This window comes from Dipodomys merriami, unplaced genomic scaffold (assembly GCF_024711535.1).
Source record: "Dipodomys merriami isolate MVZ:Mamm:240054 unplaced genomic scaffold, mDipMer1.0.p SCAF_5, whole genome shotgun sequence".
Lineage (NCBI taxonomy): Eukaryota > Metazoa > Chordata > Mammalia > Rodentia > Heteromyidae > Dipodomys > Dipodomys merriami.
In genome coordinates, this window is record NW_027206068.1 from 70,172,719 (window position 1) to 70,193,695 (window position 20,977).

Sequence of the window (20,977 nt, forward strand, 5' to 3'; positions counted from 1 at the left end):
TGTGATCCACATACTTGTGCTTTCCTGGATTGTTGGTATGACAGACCACTGTGCTCAGCCATTGGTTGAGATAGAATCTCACAATTTTTTTTTAACCTAGGCTAGCTTTGAAGTGCAATTCCTTTTTCCCTACCCCGCCCCCATTTCTGTCTCTCAATCAGCTAAGATGGCAGGCATAAAATACTTCACCTGGCTTGTATTTTCAAATAGTTGCTGTTTCTCATTTTTTAAAGCCTACAATCTAGGGAGAAATAACTCTTGTCTTTTATAGTCGACAAAATTGTATGGGCTTGACCGTGGCTTTGGATGAGAATGGGAAGGCTGAAGGCCAGATGTTCTGGGATGATGGGCAAAGCATTGGTGAGTGTGAACCTACCAGGGTCCCCGTGCGTTATTCAGGAAAGCCATACCATTGAGATTCAACAGACCCTACTGGAGACTGAAGACACGCCTTCGTGTTTGCTATTGCCAAGAAGGCAACAATGGGATGTTGTGTGGCCTGTGTCTCCTTGTTTATATTCCACTACAAATGATCACATATCAGGTTTGGTCCCTAGTTCTGTGGGTTCAGAAGCCTGGCGGTGTAGATTCACCCATGGCTGACTTGTACCCCACTGGATTACCTCACTGGAAAAGCAGTGTGGAAGCAAATATCAGGTGACAGTCCATTCATTCTCCATGGACACAGGTGACTCCGTGATTGGGCCGGCTACTCAAACCAGGCTTCTTTTCCTCCATAACTAGGTCTGCTGGGGAGACAAAAATTAGAGTCCCAAAATTGTCTTGGTGACTTGTAATGGGGAGTTGACTATTGCTGCAAAGAGACTTTCTGCTTTGCTATTATTTTCTTCTCATTCTAGTTTAGGTAATTGGAATCTGTCATAATTAGAATACCTCCTTCCTTGGACATTTTTATAGAAATATTAATATCAACCAGAAATCATTTTATGCTTACCTCTCTATATCAGAACGCTCTAGTCTTCCAAGATGATGCATGATTTTTGGAGGGTGGGGAAGGGGCAGTCCTGGGGCTTGAACTTGGGACCTGAGTGCTGTCCCTGAGCCTCTTTTGCTCAAGATTAGCTCTACCACTTGAGCCACAGCTCCACTTCAAGCTTTTTTGGTTACTTATTGGAGATATGCCCAGACTGCCTTTGAGCCATGACCCTCAGATCACAGCCTCCTGAGTAGCTAGGATTAAAAAATTTTGAAAAACAGTAAAACAATAACACTATTTTCTGTATGCTTTTGCTTTCACATAACTTAAGAGAATAGCTTATGTTTTTATACAGCTGAAAAGATACCATAAGTTTAACTTGTGAATACTGTTTATTTTCCTTAACTGAATGATAGACACATATCTATGAGTCCTTTATATGCATCATTATTACTATATTTTTGTTGAGAAAACTACCACAATTTATCCAACTCTATAAAAACCTGCCTGTAGAGAATATTTTCAGTTTTATTATTACAAATAATATTTTGAGCATAGTTTTGATAACTTTAAAATTATATTGTAGCCATTTTATGCTTAATACAATACAGACTTTTATAAATTAGCTTGCTAATTTTTTACAACAAAAAACTAATTTGCTGGGATATTGACTAGAATTGCTTTGATTCTATAGATCAATTTTGAGATATCCATTCATCTTATCGACCTGTTTATCCATCATGTTTCATTTGTATGGAGCCTTTCTATATTTATGTTTTCTGTAATTACTCTCAGCAGTGTTTTGTAATTTTCAGTGCATGCGTTTTGCACATTTTAAGCTATTTCAATGTACATGAGATCATTTGCTATCATTGAGGCAATAAATATGCTAATTCTTTTTCATCTTTAAAATTATCTCTTCATTTTTATTAGCACATGTTAGTTCTGAAAGGGAGATTTTCACTGGCATTTCATGCATAAATACAATATATATTCAATCAAACTCACCCCATGTATCACTTTCTCTCATCTTCCACCCTCTCTTAATACAATTTCAACTGATTTTGTCATTCAGTTTTCATCTTGGCATCTAAATTACTTTGACCATATCCAGCCTCCTTCTCTCTCTCTTCATTAGCTGCCATTTCCTGCTGATAACTACCCCCTGTTTTACTTTCTTGTGATTCTTTTTTCCCATGGATCTGTATATTATAATAAATTCAGATAACTTCATTGCTGTCATTTTTACCGGCGTTCTTTGCCACCTATTGTTTAATAGTTTTCAATGACTTTCTTTATACTCTCTTCACATATAGATAAATACCATCTATTTCATTATTAGTTGTCATCAATAATTTTCCCTATCTCCATCCTCTTCCTCATCATCCCAAGTGATCCAACATTACATTCATGTTCCCTATGTGTATACACGATCGTGTATAAGGACAAGCTATAGTAAACTTGGGGATAAAGAAATCTCTCATGTATTGATTGATACTCTAGTCTACAATGGTATGGAAGGATCATAAGGCAGACCTATTTTAAATTTTTGAGGAATACTGATTTCCATAGTGGTTGTGCTGGTTTGCATTCCTACCAACACAGTATCATGATTCCTTTTTGCTTTGCATCCTTACCAGCATTTTTTTTGTCTATCATGGGGCTTGAACTCAGCCTGGATGCTGTCCCTGAGCTCTTTTGCTCAAGGCTAGTGCTCTACTACTTCTTCCCCTCACCAGCATTTGTTATTTATTCTCTTGAGGGTGGACATTCTGATGGGGGTAAGGTGGAATCTTAGTGTATTAGTTTTGACTTGCAATTCCTTTTTGGCTAATAATGTTGTCCATTTCTTCATATGTCTCTTTTTCTTGCTTGCAGATACCTATGAAAAGGGAAACTATTTCTCAGCCAACTTTATAGCAGCTCTGGTAAGTCTTTTATTTTTATAAATAATGCTTTTCTAGTTCCATGAATTGTATAAATCTAATCTCTCACATCTTAACAGGACATTCTTCTAGTGTTTTCTAACTCAGCTTTGTTATAGCAGACCAATATTTCATCATCCTATTAAAAGAAACTTGAAACTCATTAGTCCAGGGAAAATTCCATCCTTAAATATATAACTTGTTTCCAGAGATGGGAATTTTTCTGGCTGAAATAATTTTGAAGTGTAAGTGCCACAAGTTATCTATTAGGCAATTGGGCTGCAGAAAAGACAATCTCAAAAGCAGTGACATAAAACTTAATTCTCTGTGGATTTTCAGAGTGTAGGTGATCTGGGCTGGACATGGCTGACCAAGGCTAGCTCATATGTATCTGCCAGCAGCCATTGGTCTGTTTGCTTGGTTGAGTTTGCATCCATTCACTCATGTATCTTGTGGGTCAGCTGACCTGTTGATGAGCTTTAAATGACCTTATAAGAAGGTCTGTCCATGAGCTTTTGATGGTATGGGAAAGGGCAAAAGTAGAAAGGCCTGAATAGTGACTAAAAATCACCTTTTACATGGAGATATCGATTTCTCAATTAGCAAAACAATGGCACTTCACCAAACCCAGAGGTGTAACATATCTCATCTAGAGAGGCGATAGTATAAAAATTACATAGAAGGGACTGGGAAGTTGTGTCAGTGGTGGAGTGCTTGCCTCACATGCATGAGGCCCTGGGTTCAATTCCTCAGCACTACATACACATAAAAAGCCAGAAGTGGTGCTGTGGCTCAAGTGGTAGAGCACTAGCCTTGAGCTGAAGAGCTGAGGGACAGTGCCCAGGCCCAGAGTTCAGGTCCCACGACCAACAACAACAAAAAATACATAGAAGAGAATAAAGATAGACACAAATAAATAAGCAAAGATAATAATGCTCGCACTATACCTTGTGTGTTCATAGGTTTTTATGGATAATCATTCTATGAACTGCTAATGAGAGAACACTGATATCCATTCTATATACTACTAATGAGAAAACTCAGAAAATCACTCTATATCTGAAATCTGCTTCTCTGTAATTTTAACTTAGTGGCTGGAAATAAGGAATTTGGTAGCACAAATCAGTGCATCCTATGCTTGAAAGTTATTTATCTGTTTTCTGTTATTTATCCCTCTGTCTTCTCTTCTAAAAATCATACATTTCCAGCCAAACCTCGCCTGTCCTGTGTTTTGTATTTATACTGGTTTCAAAATCTAATTGTTCTGAGTGAAAGACAGTTAATCTAGAATAGTCTTGACACCTGGTTCTGAGGACTGACAGTAAACTTTAGGCCTCCACCATCCAATATGATAGTCACAGGCCATGTGGAGGTGTTGACCACTGGAAGTGTGACTAGCCTACTTGGAAATGCTCAAGTGTCTAATGTGAGCAAAGATGATAAAACATCTCATAGTTTTATACTGAATTAATGTTGAAAGAATGTTTTAAATAGAGTTAAATAAAATATTTTAAAATTCAGTTTATATTTTATTCGCTTGAGTTTTGTTTCCCTTGATTCAGCCTGCCCAATCAAACCAAAGAAATCTACATAGTGCCAGTTGAACCTGTCCCATTTTCTTTGTACTGCTTGAGTCAAGACATTAATGGCTTACTCTACAGAAACTGTATCCCTGACCAGGCTCATCACATCTGATACCCTCCACCAGGTCATTTCTCAGCTTCTTTAGCCCCAGCTAGACTTGTCTTTGTAATCAGCAAGTGAGTTTTTGTTCAAAATATCCGTACTTCCATCCCCTGACATTCTTGGTGCCTCTGTAAACCCTATCAATCCTTCCATGTCATTGGTATTTCCATTTCTCTACTAAATTCTTTCATGGCTACTCGTTTTCTTCACTTATGTGTATGTCCGTGTGTGTGTGTGTGTGTGTGTGTGTGTGTGTGTGTGTGTGTGTGTGTGTGTGTGTGTGTGTCTGTGTCTGTGTCTGTGTGTGGGGTGTGTGTGTGTGTGTGTGTGTGTGTGTGTGCTCACATGCACAGTGGGGGGTGTTCCTCATTAGCCTTGTTTTGCTCAAGGGCAGCAATCTACTACTTAAACTACTCCTCCCCTCCTCCCTCTCTCTCTCCCTCCCTCCCTTCCTTCCTTCCTTCCTTCCTTCCTTCCTTCCTTCCTTCCTTCCTTCCTTCCTTCCTTCCTTCCTTCCTTCCTTCCTTCCTCCCTGTCTCCTCCCTCTCTCTCTTTCTTTTTTGATTAACTGGATGTAAGAGTCTCATGGACTTTTCTGCCTGCCCTGGTCTTGAACCTTGATCCTCAAATCTCAGCATCCTAAGTAATTTCAGCCTCCTGAGTAACTAGGATTATAGACATGAGCCACTGAGTGCTTGGTTAATTTTTCCTTGCTCTTAACACCCATAACAAATGTTTGCTTTGCTTTTTATTTGGCTTCAATTATGCAGCATCTTGTGACTTGCTTTAGCCCTTGTATTGCTATTGAAGCAGCTTATGGTTTAGTTGATTTCTTACATTCCCATAGAGTGTGCTTAGTCTTAGGACTGTTTCCCAACACTTTTGTGTTCATCTGTGTTTGTTTGTGTACTTGTGGGTTAACACGGAGCATCATCACCCTTCCCTGTTTGTGCCCGTCAGCTGTCTGGGCTGTTCATAGGGTCTCCTGAAGCCTCAGTTTCTTTCTCAGTGAAACAGAGATAATGGCGATTTCTGTTAATACACATAAAATAACTTTTATGATTTTAATACCTAAACTTATTTTTGACATCACCCAGATTTTTGTACCAGGTACACTGGAAGTATGACTTTATGAAGTGGTGAAGTAAAATAAAATGGAAAACTGGTTGTCTAAATATTTGAATAGAGAATATAATCTATTACCCATATATTCTGATATACTTTTTTCCCTTTACATATTCCTTATAGGACATTTTACGAATCTATGTTATTCACAACGAGTATCTGAGTAACTCGAATCCACTGAAAGTTGGCTATATTAAGATCTGGGGAGTGAACGCCACTTATGTGACACAAGTGAATGTCACCACTGACACCCAGCAATTCACAGAGGCCTATTTCATCCATGACCCTTATAATCAGGTATGCCTGAAATGAATATTATTGTAAACTAATCTGATTACCCTGAACAATTATCGTCACTGTTGCAAACATATTGGATTTGACCCTGTTAGTCAGGCTATACATGTATGCAATAGATGTATTCCGGAAGTTTTCTGAATGTTGGGTTATGTTATAAAATGACTAACCCTGTGTAGTCCAAGATTAATGATGCTAGCTCTCTGAGGGCTTATCTGAGGAAATGTGCTAGGTTTGAATGGATTGGTTTTTCTAGGTAATGTAGTGAAAGTTGCTCAGAGGCTAAGACAAAGACAAGAGTAGCTCCCTAAATTTTTGACCATTCTTTTTTCCTTTCTGTAGTATGTACAACTTTGGGTGTGCTGAGGGGTCATTAACTTGGTGATCTGCAGTGACCAAAAATGAGTTTATATCATCTATAGTATGAGATAAACTTATTAGATTAACAAAACAAACTGACATAAATAGAAGACACTGTTAGAGGGCCTGCTTTGGTTGCCATATATAAATAAGCAAGCATTTTAGACCATCAAGTGCCACATAGAATTACCACACATGATGGCAGACATCATTGTGAACCCATGGGGTAGAAGAAAGGGATTGCAGTGACAATTACACAGATGGAACCTCTCCACCTACTGACCTGAGCAAAATCAATGTGACATGAAAAGAGAAGTTTTTATCTTCTTCCTCTCTTGGGAAACAGCACATTTTCAAATTCTAATTTGAGATGGGATTTAAATATAATATGAAGACATTTCTCATGGACAACTTGGGTTATTTTCTTTCCTGGCAGACACTAACTATTCAACTGACTGACAAGAACATCAGCCTGGAGAAGCTAACTGAGGTCACTTGGGTTCGTGGTGACCCTCCAGTTCCCACGACCACAATAGCCACCCCCCTTTCCACACGTTCTTCCCCACCTACATCAGTGAACGAGTTCACCAGCACCCAGGCCACCACCACCTCTGTGACCACAGGCATTACCACAAGCAATGGTACCACGCCCATCTCAACCACTGTTCCCAGGAGTACAACTGACACCACAGCTGGAATCACTGTTGCTGTCACACCCACGCTTAGGGCCACAAGTACCACCGGCACAACTGTTCCTGACACAATCACCCCTCTCTCTACAAGTACCATTGTGTTTATCACAACCCCACAAAGCACAGCCAGTACCACTGTTAGTACTAGTCTTGGTACAAGCATGCCTGACTCTGCAAGTACTACTGCCAACGCCATTGTCACCACTCCTATCACAACCCCAGCTTATACAACAAACACTACTGAGGGCACAGTAATCAGTACTGTTCCAGGTACAACTATTCCTTTTATAAATGCTACTACCGGTACTATTCTCAGTACAAGTATTCCTATCTCTGCAAGCACTACTGCCAACACTGGTATCACAGCTCTTATCACAACCCCAGCTCACACAACAAATACTACTGAGGTCACAGTGAACAGTACTGTGTCAGGTACAACTACTCCTTTTGTAAATGCAACTGCTAGTACTAGTCTTGGTACAAGCACTCCTATCTCCACAAGTGCTAACAACACTGATGTCACAGCTCCTATCACAACCCCAGCTCACACAACAAATACTACTGAGGTCACAGTGAACAGTACTGTGTCAGGTACAACTACCCCTTTTGTAAATGCAACTGCTAGTACTAGTCCTGGTACAAGCACTCCTATCTCCACAAGTACTAACAACACTGATGTCACAGCTCCTATCACAACCCCAGTTCACACAACAAATACTACTGAGGTCACAATGAACAGTACTGAGTCAGGTACAACTACCCCTTTTGTAAATGCAACTGCTAGTACTAGTCTTGGTACAAGCACTCCTATCTCCACAAGTACAACCATCAACACTGATGTCACAGCTATTATCACAACCCCAGCTCACACAACAAATACTACTGAGGTCACAGTGAACAGTACTGTGTTAGGTACAACTACCAGTACTAGTCCTGGTACAAGCACTCCTATCTCCACAAGTACTAACAACACTGATGTCACAGCTCTTATCACAACCTCAGCTCACACAACAAATACTACTGAGGTCACAATGAACAGTACTGAGTCAGGTACAACTACCCCTTTTGTAAATGCAACTGCTAGTACTAGTCCTGGTACAAGCACTCCTATCTCCACAAGTACAACCACCAACACTGATGTCACAGCTATTATCACAACCCCAGCTCACACAACAAATACTACTGAGGTCACAATGAACAGTACTGTGTCAGGTACAACTACTCCTTCTTCTACAAATGCAACTGCCAGTACTAGTCTTGGTACAAGTACTCCTATCTCTGCAAACACCACTGATAATGCTGATGTCACAGCTCCTGACACAGCCCCAGCTTACACAACAAACACTATGGAGTTTACTGCTCCAGGCACAACTACCTCTTCTATAAATACTACCACCAGTACTATTCTAATTATTCCTACCATAACCCCATCCTATACAACACGTACTACTGATGTTACACCTAGTAGTACTCTTCTTGGTATAGCTACTCCTTTCTCTACAGGCACTATTGCCAACAGTAATGATACCATTCTTACCACAACCCCATCTTACACAACAAATACCACTAAGGTCACAACAAACAGTACTCTTCCAGATGCAGACGCTTCTTCCCCAACCAACCACAAAAATGAATGACTTAAACTATTAAATAACAACTAAGGAGGGACTGTTTACTTTCAATTAAATTATCGCCATCTTGTGGCTATAGGAATAATTGTCTTTAAAATATTATTTTAGTGCTTTGCATCTGAAGATACGCAGTTTGTATTTATTTGTGCTTGACGCTGATATTCGCTGAGAGGCTAGGACTATACTAGAGTTGAAGACCAAAAATCTTTTCAAGAGTAAGAGTTGGCCAAAAGTTCTTTCTTGTGAAAATTGATTTTTCTAAATCCATTGTTTCCAGGTTATTCATTATCTGCCTTATTTTTCTTTCTTTGTTTTTAATATTACCTCCATTTTTTGTAGTGTTATATATTCAGGGCTAGATTGTTTTAATTATAATTTTGTTTCTAAGTAAGCTTAAAATTAGAGAAAAGGGAAAAACTGGGAAAGCAAAGGGGTGACATTGTCCAAAAAAGAAGTGTTCTCATTACCTGACTCATGAAATGGTAACCCTTCTGTACGACACCATCATAGTAACAATAAAATTATATTTGAAAACTTAAAGTAAAATTAGAGAAAAGTCGCAACAATAGTAGAGAAAACTCTGGTATACTATTCACTCAGATCTCTAGATCATTGTCATAAATTATGTACCCCCTCTGCCTTACATAGCTGAGAGTTTGTAGAGTGTTTTATTATTATTAGAAAGGTTTGTATGAATTTCCTAATAAAACAAAGAACATTTCTTCATGTGCCTACATTTAACCAAAAAAAAAAGATGCAGCAAATCAACATGCAGTAATAACATCACCTACTGCCCAGTCCCAAGCCAAATTTCACTGATTGTGCTGCCAATGTTCTTTATGAGAAACACAAACAACAATATAAGCAAGAAAAAAGCAAAAACATAAAAGAAGTTAGTCTAGGAACACATGTCCTATTGCATTTTTGGTTGGGTTCATTTTTTAGTCTCTTTTATTCTAGAATCTTCCCTCCGTGTGTGTTCTTCCCTCTCCCCCCTTGCCTGTCTCTCTCTCTCCATGATTCTGACACTTGTTGAAATGACAAGCCAGTTTGTTGTAGAATGTCCCTTGTGTACTTGGTTTGTTTTCCATTTTCTCATGATTGTACTGAGATGATGCCTTTGGGGGCAGAAATAATACAGAAGCAATCATACCCAACTTGGGTTTCAGGTGAGGTCTGTTTACCTATTACTGGTGGTATTAATTTTGTTACTTGGTTGCAGTTGTGTCTGCCAGGTTTCTAAAGGCTTCTGATTTTGAGTAGTTGGGGAAATTTCAGTCACAGTATAAAAACATTCAAAAGGAACTTGAGCATTAACTCATTGGGCACACAGCTCTGTGGGAATATTTGTTTTTTTTTTTTTTTTTTTTTTTTTTTTTGTCAGCTGTGGGGCTTGAACTCAGGGCTTGGGCGCTGTCCCTCAGCTCTTCAGCTCAAGGCGAGCGCTCTACTGCTTGAGCCACAGCGTCACTTCCTATGTGGGAATATCTTAAGATATTTTTCCTGTAGTACTAGGCTAAGCCGTTAATCCATATATAATACATATAATAATTATATATTATATAATTGTATATAATTAATAAAATATTATATTATGTATATTAACACCTGTTCCTGACATATGTAGAACATACAAAGGTGGGTCAGTGTGTGTGTGTGTGTGTGTGTGTGTGTGTGTGTGTGTGTGTGCATGCTAGCTTTCCTTAGCAGATGGAATGTGAAAGAAAGCAAAGGAAATCCAGGGAGGAACATGAAATGGAAAGGGAGGAACACAGGGCTTGAGATCTGTGTTGGGCCAGAACCTGGAGCTGCCCAGCTGGCTCAAAACTTCCTAAGGTAAGGCTGCAGTATAGACCCAAGGTTAGCATCAGAAACCTAGCCAGAATGCAATCTTTAAATGGAGCATTGAGGCTGAAAGACCTTGTTTGGTAAGCCAGTCGTCAATGGCTCACACCTTTAATCCTAGCTACTCTGGAGACTGAGATCTGAGGACTGTGGTTCTAAGCCATTCTGAAGGACAGGATAAGATGAGACTTTTTTTTTTTGGGGGGTCCGGTCATGGGGCCTGAACTCTGGGCCTGGGCACTGTCTCTCAGCTCTTCTGCTCGAGGCTAGTGCTCTACCACTTGAGCCACAGTCCCACTTCTGGCTTTTTTTTCTTTTTGCTTATGTGGTGCTGAGGAATCGAACCCAGGGCCTCAGGCATGCAAGGCAAGCGCTCTACCACAGAGTCACCTTCCCAGCCCAAGATGAGACTCTTATCTCCTATAAACTACCAAAAAGAGGAAGTGGAGCTATGGTTCAAGCATTGAGCAAAAAAGCTAAGGGATAGTGCCTAGGCCCTAAATTCAAGCTGTAGTACCAGCACATACAACAAACAAACAAACAACAACAACAACAACAACAACAACAAACAATGATTTGTCTGAGAAGCCCTGGATTAATACAAGTGAGAACAGAAATGTCAGACGTACTCATTCATCACTGTGAACTGGCAGAAATAATTTGAGTTTTAAGATTTCACCTGGATCTTGCTTTTATGTGTATCCTTGTTACAGAAAGTACTTCATAGCCTTCAGATAACTGGAAGGCAGCTCAGGATTATTACCATGAAGGAAGCACTCCATTTCCCTTGCATGCTGTCATCCAGAATTAAGATGCACCTGTTTCTTTCCCTGTCCACACATTTTTGGGCTGAGATGTAGTTCCAATCAATTTGATGCAAGTCACATCTGCAGGAGTTGAATGAGGGCACTGAGTGTGCTGCACTGCAGAGAGTGCAGACTGACCTTCCCATGGGCAAGGATGGTGAAGGTCACTGCTGAACACAACCCATATCCCCAGTGCATCTGCCCGGTTCCAGAAGAGGACTATTGCTTCCTCAGAAAGCAGGACTCTGATGTGATGCCCCAGGCTGAGTCCCTGGAGCAGCAACATGGAGCTTTCTGAGACTACATCCCTGGAGGTTAAGATCCCTTTAAACACTCAAGGACAGCCAGAGCAGATGTGCCTTTTACAATACACATGGAGCAAGGCAATCCATACACCTGAAGAGTGACTTCAAATCCTTTAGTGTGGGGATGAGCTTTTCAAACTCAGAACACATAGAGGCATATCCTTGAAACTCCCAGAGCAGCCTTTCCTAGAAACCACAGGTACCAGCTGTGGTTCCCCAAAGCATTTATACTTAATTGATTCTCTGGGCTTAGGATTGCCTTTCTCCACTTTGTTCTTCATCCATTCCCAGAGCCCATTTCAGTTTGCCTGTCCAGTAAGGCTCTTGAGAGAAAGTGACTTGAATGACAATGCGACATTTGGGGAAATAAAAAGATCACCCAACCGTGGAGACAAAAGCAAATGTCAAGGATTGCATGGTAAATATCATTTTAGTCAGCCAAGAACTTCCATGCCCTTTGGATACCTTATCTGAGAACCTGGAGAGATCACTTAGCTCCCTCTAGAACTTCCATGCCCTTTGGATACCTTATCTGAGAACCTGGAGAGATCACTCAGCTCCCTCTCCAGGACCAAAGGCTCAAAGGAAAGAGATGGCAACACAGGAAGCAAGTTGAGTTATATTTAATGTGAGGCCTGGAACTTTGTTCTGATACATGGAGCCCTTCCCTTTACCACAGATCACCTCTAGCTCACCATGTCTGTGGCTTACTGCCACTGCGCCACAGAGAGGGCAGAAACAAGTCATTAGAAAGGAGGAATTAGCGGTCATGGAGATATGCTGGGGCAGAAGGTTGCTTGGCTCTTTCTGCACTTAAGCCCATCCCAACTCGTGACTCTGGATGGAGTTCAGTCACCGACTTCTCAGAGAATGGATCCATCATTTCACATCCAGCCTTGGAGTCAGAGATTGCCAGAACACATCGTTTTAAAGCATTAAAAAGATGACTTGCAGATGGAGTTGTGCACGATGCTTTAGAGCTCGCTGCGGCTTGGGTCACGGCACCCGTGGGGGACATCTTTCTTGTCTGTGTGTTGAGAATCAGGGAGGGCGGAGAGACAGAGCTCTGAGGATGGGGCAGGGGGAGACAGCATCACGCTCCAGTCTAGAGGATGACCAAGAGCCACAAGAGGGCACCGTGGAGCCACAAGAGGGCAGCCAGAGGAAAGGCTGCAGGGGTGGCCATGTTGGAATGTGGGAGGGCCACAGGTGCTGCCCTGAATCCTGCAGGGTTCTTGTCCTGAGGCTCCACTTTGCCTCCAGAAGACTCCAAGCAGGGCCCTCGAGGAGCAGGAGTGATGTCAGGAATCCATCCTGTGGTGTTTTCAATCAGCTCCTTCAGGAGAGGGGAGGAAAGGGGGAAATCCAGAAGCTTCTCATCCTTCTTTCCCTTCTTTGAAACCTTACCAGATCATTTCTGTCCAGGCTAACTAGGCGCCTCCATTCACTCCCCACCCCACCCCCAACCCCCGCCCAGGCAGCAACAACTAGTCATTCTACTGCTTCAGTCCCTCCTTTCTCTACCCTGAAACCCCTCACTGTCACTCACCTCAGTCATCCTCCTCTTTTCCTGCCTTGGGCCAACACAATCCCCGACTCCCCCGCCCTGGCCCTAGGTCTAAGAAGGCACCTGATCCCCAGGCACCCACATTGATGGTTTTGATCATCACCGTCTGCAGGGCCTCCTTGCAGGCTTTCTCGGCCTTCCTTATGTTCTCTGGAGTCCAGTCGATGTTTTCCAAGACGATCAGGTTCTCCATGGGATTCCTGTGGGTGGTGTGGTGAGGATGGGGATACACAGATTCGCTTTGGGTTGACTGAGAGCTTCCAGCGAATACACTGAAAGCCTCATCTGTGTTTTCAAGAGCGTGAGTTTCATGTCAGTGTAAGTCCCGTGGACGGCCTTATAGCTCAGGGCGCACCACCGTGAATTTGACAGAGGAAAAATGTCATCAGAGAGGAGAATCTTAGACACTGGAGAAAGGGAAAAGAACCACATCTAAGCATGGTTCTTAATCAATCGAGTAGCCAGAACAACCAAGCATGTGACTGGACCGACTTCAGGAAACCTGTAGTCACCCTGAAGCTCCATGGGAAATGGAGTGTGTCTGCATTGATGCACATTTATTTCTTAGAAGTTTCTGGAATCTCCTGAGCATCTCAGAGACCTTTACGTCCAAACATCTGAAGATCGTGACTTGAATGTACAAATAATCTTTGAGTCAAGGGGCACAGTGAGAAAGACAGAATTTGTGCCTAAGGGATCTGACTTGCCCACCAGCTCTCTTCTGCCTCTCCCAAAAGTCTTTCTGACATCACAAACTCCACCTTCCCCCCACACACAAAAATCTGATTGGAGAATCAGGCACTAAGAAAAGCATGAGAAGGGCAGGCATTGGTTGGCCACCCCCTGATGACTCCTGGCTCATCAACCTGGGCAGTAGTGGGCCAATCACCTTTTCCTCCTTCCTCCAGCCCTTCCCCGACCCTTGTGGGGATGACTTACTCTGATGCCTCCTCCCCCAGCTCATTGGCCACATAGATGATGTCAGGGAAGCCTAGGCAGCTGGAGATGTTATTTCTCGGATAGTAGAAGAGAAAGATGAGGCACATCTCGTTAATGGTGCTGATGCCTCCCTGGAAAAGGTGAAAGAGAGAGAGACCAAGAACAGAGGTATGCAGACAGGAGGGCCCGAGGCAGGCAGAAGATAGCACGGATAGTCATTCTGCTCAAGAAACTCCTTCTTATTTTTGCCTTTCTGGAGAGCGAGTCCATGGATCTTCTTTTCGGATATTATATTTTTGATCACTGGACAATTGCTGATAGGATAGAAATATCCCATGCCTCTTCTTTCTTTTCTCCATTTCTGTTCCATCATCCTTGTTTGGGTTAGAGTTAGATTGTCTTGCAGTTAGTATCAATGACCTCTCTAGAGCTGCCAGTAAATAGTTAATAAAATCCATGCTTATTTATTTGCCTGGAGTCTATTTAGAATGTGGCAGAGTTAGACCCTGCTGTTTGAAAAGTACAGGCAGAGCAGCCTCACCCTGCTCCGGGACCCTTCTGAGTCTCATCTCCCCTCAACTGTGTGCCATTCCTTCAGATATATTTCCTAATCCCTTTAACCTCTACCCAAGAGCTCTTCCTTCCTTCCCTCCTTCCCTTCCCTTCCTTCCTTCCTTCCTCCTTCCTTCCTTCCTTCCTTTCTTCCTTCCTCTCTCTCTCTCTTTCTTTCTTTCTTTCTTTCTTTCTTTCTTTCTTTCTTTCTTTCTTTCTTTCTTTCTTTCTTTCTTTCTTTCTCCTTTCCCCTCTCTTCTCTATGCTTTTCTCATTTGTTGAACTGGGGACTGAACTCAGGGCCTCACTCTAACTTAGTTAGCTTGCTTGACTGGTACTTCCTTCAGGCCTTAAGCTCCATGCACACTCCATGGCTTTCTCATTCTTGTCCTTCTCTATAACTCCCCCCCATCCCTTATCCCCACTTTTCTCTTGTAGAATATATTCCTTTCTTATAATCATTTGTATGGTTACATTTTCTTCCTCAAAGGCATGGATGTTTTTTGAAATTTGCAAGAAGCATTGAACCACTTCTAGCACTGTTCCCATAGCAATGACAGTGATCCCTTAGCAAGCACCTGCCACAGGCAGGCAACAATCTAGCTGTCCTGCAGGTGCTGACCAATATTTACAGCGATCTTATGTGATAGGTATAGTATTGACTCTTGGACACATTTTGAAACTGAGGTAAAAAGAGGTTGAATCTTTGCTTCAGGTTAGAAAGCTACTAGATGATTATGTTGGCATCCCAGGCAGGCCAGTGAAGACTCAGAGTCCATGGCCTTCACTGTTACATCCTGTCTTCCCATGGCCTTAATGCATCATTGATCTGTGCCCATCTTGGACACATGGGAGAAGAAGAGCATGAAATGTTCCATATGAATGCGTAATGTCATTGAGGGAAGAAAGGGCGCTGGCTGAAAAACCAATCACTGAATAGCCAAAGCCAGGGCTGAGCTCTCTTTGAGGGCTCACAATACTTACAAACGTTGTGGAGTCCCGATCCAGTGTCTGGTAGTTACACTCTACCAGCAGCTCATCTCCCTGTTCAGAGGAAATAGGAAGACTAAGTAAGCGTGGGAAGGACTCAGGTACAGTCTTGTGGCTTCCTTTGAGCTCGATGCTGCTCTTCCCTAGCTCCAGCCACACCTCCCACCCCCGTCCCCCGGCTCTCACCGGCTTGATGTCCACAAGATGAGGTAAATCTCGTGTCTCCTGCAGACTGAAGTCGTAGGAATCATCTTTACAGATTGTCCGGAGTTGTTTTCCATTTCTAGAAGGAGAGAAGGAGAGGAGGCAGGTCTGAGATGAAGATGGAGTAGAGAGGAGGCCCGCCGTAAAAAGGTGCAGTATGCTCGAGTCACTGTGAACACAGTCTGTCCCCAAAATACACACAAAGGTTCCTTCCTACACAGCCTTGTTCTGGTTGTCTCGATTTGAAGGATAGTTCTAAGTTCCTCCTATTCCCAGCTGAATATACCCTCATGCCGAAAAGTAAATATCTATTCCCATATTCAGAAGAGAGAGCTTCCAACCACGGTCTTCTGTTACCTGTACTGCACAGCCCGCAGAGCCCGGCCAGCCAAGTGAGTGTGGAGGAGGTAGCTTGCTACCATCATGTCACTTACAGGAGCTCCGTTCATCTGCAGCAGGGAAGAGGCACACTTGATGTGTTAAGAACTCTGATCTTGAGCTCTGTCTATATTACTATTGAACATTGACCTTCCTCTTCCTCATCTGGCTGACCAGAACTTCCTTAATTCTTACTAAGCCCTTCTGCCCCTCTTGTTATCCCATTTCCCACCAACCCAGGATCCCAGACTCATCCTGTCCCTTGCATGATTGACGTTCATCATTTTCCTATAAGCACCAGGCTCCAATCATCCTCCAGGTCTGCTGTTCAGGCTATATGTGCTTTGGGACCAGATCGCAGCTGTCTTGGGAAATGAAGAACCCTTAGGCAAGGCCTGGCAGGCAGCTTCACCTCTTCAAACTTGTCTGTCTTACACAGCCCATAGGACCTGAAGGATTCAGCACCCGGTGGAATGAAGTGGATGGGAAAAGTTAAGACGCCCAGCTCCAGGATTCCTAGGTCGTATTTACGCAGGTGAGCGGTGTAGTATAAACGTATCCCTGAAGAGTCATAGATACCTAGTAGGGAAAGAAACCACCTCTGCAGAAGGCAGGAGGGCAGGCCCAGGAAGCTGGGGTGGGGTGTGACCAATCGGAGAGCACATGCTCCGGAGCGTCTCCCTGCTCAGCCCTCGGGGGAAGCTTACCAGGAATGTTGTGAAAGTTGCTGTAGTGAATCTCCAGTCGGATCCACTGAGGGTCCAAGGGGGTCCCAATAGAGATGCCCACCTCATCAGGAAGCTGGTAGCTCTGGGGGAGGAGGGAAATGTGGCCGCAAGAAGAACTGGGGACTAGACTCGGGAATCCAGGGCTTTTGTGCTCCTTTTCTAACCCTCACTCCAGACCTCGCTATCTCCTAGATTTCTACCAGCCCCATTGTCCAAATAGCATGCTCCTCCCATCGCTATGCGTTTTCCCATCACAAGACTCACAGGGCCCCCGACAGCCCAGCCCATGATGACTTGGGAGCAGAGGGAGAAGGCGGCGTCAAACCCATAGCATTCGTCAATACCCGTGGGGAGTGTGCTGGCATTACCACAGGCGTACACCAAGATGTGGTGCACCATCGTCTCATTGTGGGCCAGCAACTTGGGTTCGAACTGTACCGAGAAAGGAGAGCAAGGCTCAGTGAGGATTTCCCTCTGCCAAATCCTTACTCTCACAGCTTGGCTATTTCCTATTTCTAAATCATTCTCAAGTCTTCTTCCCAAGCTACCTTTTTGCCCAGCTCTGTTTGACTCTTTTTAAGCCTCTTGAACCTCTCCCCAAAAACATAGCACATGGTGCTAAAGCAGCTAAGATTTTCCAAGACTTCTGACTTTCTTCCGTAACTTTAGTCAGGTCACACTCTTCAAGCATGCACCTCTACCTTAAAAAACATGTTTCCCACATCTTTAGCACTTTGTCAAACATCATATTTTTATGGACTTGGTCAAAATGAAAATTTTCAAATTTGAAGTAAAATAACCGTTTGAATTCACTCTTCTTGTCAGATTGCTTACTTTCCAGGAGCCCTGACCACATCTCCTCCTGACTTTACCTCCTTCTAGGTTAAGAAATCAGAGTTCTGAGGCAGGATAAATCTGGTTCTTAGAAAACACTTATTAACTAGTAGCTTCCAATGTAATGTCCACTGCAAGTGAGGATTGAGTGGATTCTGGGCTCAGGAAATGATGTCACTTCCTTGTTCACCAAGCCCCGCCTGACCCCTCCCCTGACTTCCCTCCCATCTACTTCCCCTTTGCTTCCTCCCAGAAAACTTCTGGATACTATCTTTCAGGGCACAACGTGCCCATATCTCTGCTAAAGTGCCTTCTGTAGCTAAAGTGCAATCTGTAGCTCCCCAGTCAATCTGCCTGGAGTACCTTGTAGATGTGATGCTTCTTGCTGACGATGGGGAGAGGAAGAAAGGTGCAGGCGTATGTGGTGTCTGCCTCTGGAATGAGGAACTGGGAGAGGGTGAAAGACACTAAATAGGATGGGAATGGGGCCTCCCCGGAAGCAGAGGAGGAACAGAGCAAGCCAGGGCATTTGCTTTAGAGCTAGACTAGTGGTACTCGGGGAAACGAGGGAAGCCACATTAACATGGCCCCCAAGGAATGAATTGAACATTGGGTATGAAGTGGGGGCAGTCTAGGTTGAGTGGGGAGATGGAAAGGAAGCTGGGGGCAGGTAGGTAGAGCCCCAGGTCTCACATCTGTGATTTCCAGGTCATAGATGATGGCATCTTCGGGAGCATCTGTGTCATCATGATAGAATATTTGCAGCAGGAAAATGGACTTGACGAAGGTTCGCTTCCGGTGAAGCTTGGGTGTGTCATCCAGGCCGTAGGCGGTCAGGACTCTCATGGTGTCACTCTGGGGGTGTCATGAGCATTGAGGGGCTGCCGTACACCAATAATAGCCCTTTGTACACCTTGTAGCCAAGGCTCTATGCAAGCAACTCATGTCTGCCCAGGGGAATGGAAAGAACTTTTTTGGGGGGAGGAGGGGATGTCAGTCATGGGGCTTGAACTCAGGGCTTAGGCACTGTCCCTGAGCTCTTTTGCTTAAGGCTAGTGCTCTACCACTTTGAGCCATAGCTCTACTTCTGGTTTTGGAGTTGGTTAGTTGGAATTAAGAGTCTCATGGGGATTTTTCTCCTGGGCTGGCTTCAGTCTACGACCCACAGATCTCAGCCTCCTGAGTAGCTGGGATTACAGGCATGAGCCACCACTGTCTGGTGGAAAGAACTTGTAAAGTGGAGCCAGTACTTATTCTGTCTCCAAAGATAATCTTTCAGGTCATTTTGAACACAGTGTCTTTCTGCCATTTCTGGAGTCTATATCTGTAAATCAAAGAATTGACTTAACTGGAAATCCTAATACTGTACCGTTACATGACACTGGCAGGGTTCTTGGAGAGAGGGAGGGAGGGTGGGCACTGAATCTCCGGGAGGTGACCCTGTGAGGGGTTGGGGTAATACCTAGGAATGATAACACTTCTGGAAAGGATTGCATTCTAGAGAAGTGCCGTTGACTGTATGATTGGCAGTGATTACATCTCAGCAGGAAAAATAGCTGCGTCTCTCCTCTCTGTGGCCTACCGTAATATCTTGATCCTGAGGGTCACAGGAGCGGAAGGGTCTGGAGAAGCGCATGGTTGTGTACAGGCCGTCTTCTGTCAGGCCCAGGAGCTCAGCATCCTGGCTCCCATCCTCCTCTAGGGTGTCTTCATCTACAAGGTGCTGATCCTAGAGTCCAGGGAAGGCCAAGAAGTGAGAACAAGAGCCCAGGCGATCATGCGTTGGGGCAGTGAGTGTCCTCTTAGCAAGCTCAAGGTACTGAAGTAGTGGAACCAGATCTGCTTTGTGAGTAGCTTCCACCTACCGTACAGCATGGTGCCCCGACATGGATTCTTCGGGAAGACTGACCATGTCTGATGGAATTTCACCTCATGATCTACTTCTCTTCTCCTGTTTCGAATCTTACCTCCATGACCTTTGGAAACTCACTTATTTTGAGAATCATCTAAACCATTCATCCTTTGTCATGTGGCTCTTCACATATATTGCCTTACACTATATTACAGAAACTTTTCCTATGCCAGTGTGCTTCAGATAGTGATTCTGAGCTCGGAATCAGTGAGATTTGGAAAGCAGAGTGAAGCTCCTTTTTCATCGGAAATATGAGGATTGCAATGATCATATACTTCATAGTGATGTTATGAAGTTTAAAATGAAAAGAAGTCAGAGCCATGCCAGCTGAAACCAGAGTATCCAACCGTTTTAAGACACTGAGGTCATTGCTGCCGAATTTAATGTTGTGATCCAGCTGACTGGGCTGAAGGGAAACTGTATCTTCCACAGCTTTGAATTTTCCCCAGTGACCTGAATTTACTGGGCTATTAGCAAGGTGTGTCCACATCCTAAACCTTTTTTTCTCTTAGCAGCCTTGGCAATGTGTGTGCTGGAAGACAGATTGTGAACCATACACTGGAACATCTCTGCAGAGAGATCAGGAGGCTATAGAGGGGGTGGGGGACCTGGTTGGAAAATGTGAAGTTATGAAGACATCCTCAACCCAGACAGGAAGTTGGCCTCTGGCCAGAAGTCACCCTCAGACTTACCGAGAAGTAGACTTTGCCATCGGGCAGGACTCCTCCGACCACCAGATCACCTCCCACATTGGTGTAACGATTGGTAATGCCAAGGCCCACCCAACCAGCTGTCTGGACTTGGAGCTCAAAAGTGATGATCTCAGTCTGAAGATCAAAGTCCCAGCGCAGGAAAATTATATTGGAAGAATCTAGGAACCTGGAATAGCGCAGGGGAGATGTAGGACCCAGGCGGCTGCCTTGTGAAGGTATTACCAGGCCCAGAAGTAGGAAAAGCCTGAAGAGAAGGACAAAGCTCATGGCTCCTGGGGCCCAGAGCATCTCTCCTGCAGATGAACACTCGGGAGCTCTGGACTTATATGTGCCTCTCCCTGTGCTTGGCTTGGAGCCACTGGGGAGGGGCGGGCCGGGACTCTGCTGAGCTGATTATCCTTTGGTTTCCAAGTGGTGCCACTTACATAACTGGAGTGAGATGTGTCTGGAGAGTGGAGCGGGGAGTTTTCTCTCACCTTGAAGCAGGGACTTGGCATGAAATTATCAGCAGTAAATCACATTTCCCAGCTTAATTCCATGCCAATGTCTTGCCC

General features: G+C 43.7%; 2 protein-coding genes across 2 annotated transcripts in view; one reads left to right on the forward strand and one right to left on the reverse strand.

Moving 5' to 3' along the window:
* Mgam2 (maltase-glucoamylase 2 (putative)) overlaps positions 1–8,656 on the forward strand; it is a 64,000-nt gene extending 55,344 nt beyond the window's left edge. Inside the window, exons 44-47 of the mRNA XM_069997378.1 lie at positions 272–360; positions 2,816–2,865; positions 5,797–5,970; positions 6,764–8,656. Coding sequence (XP_069853479.1) covers positions 272–360; positions 2,816–2,865; positions 5,797–5,970; positions 6,764–8,656 — 2,206 coding nt within the window. The remainder of the gene's footprint in view (positions 1–271; positions 361–2,815; positions 2,866–5,796; positions 5,971–6,763) is intronic.
* Positions 8,657–12,228: 3,572 nt separating this feature from the next.
* On the reverse strand, positions 12,229–20,690 carry LOC138810153 (putative DBH-like monooxygenase protein 2). Its single transcript, XM_069997330.1, has 13 exons — positions 20,403–20,690; positions 19,381–19,527; positions 18,492–18,653; positions 18,162–18,245; positions 17,229–17,396; positions 16,944–17,046; positions 16,649–16,815; positions 16,216–16,307; positions 15,841–15,937; positions 15,649–15,708; positions 14,110–14,243; positions 13,256–13,367; positions 12,229–12,942 (listed from the first exon to the last, which is right to left on the reverse strand). Exons 1-13 carry the CDS (start codon positions 20,688–20,690, stop codon positions 12,712–12,714), a joined length of 1,845 nt encoding a protein of 614 aa, XP_069853431.1. The 3' UTR covers positions 12,229–12,711.
* Positions 20,691–20,977: the final 287 nt, after the last annotated feature.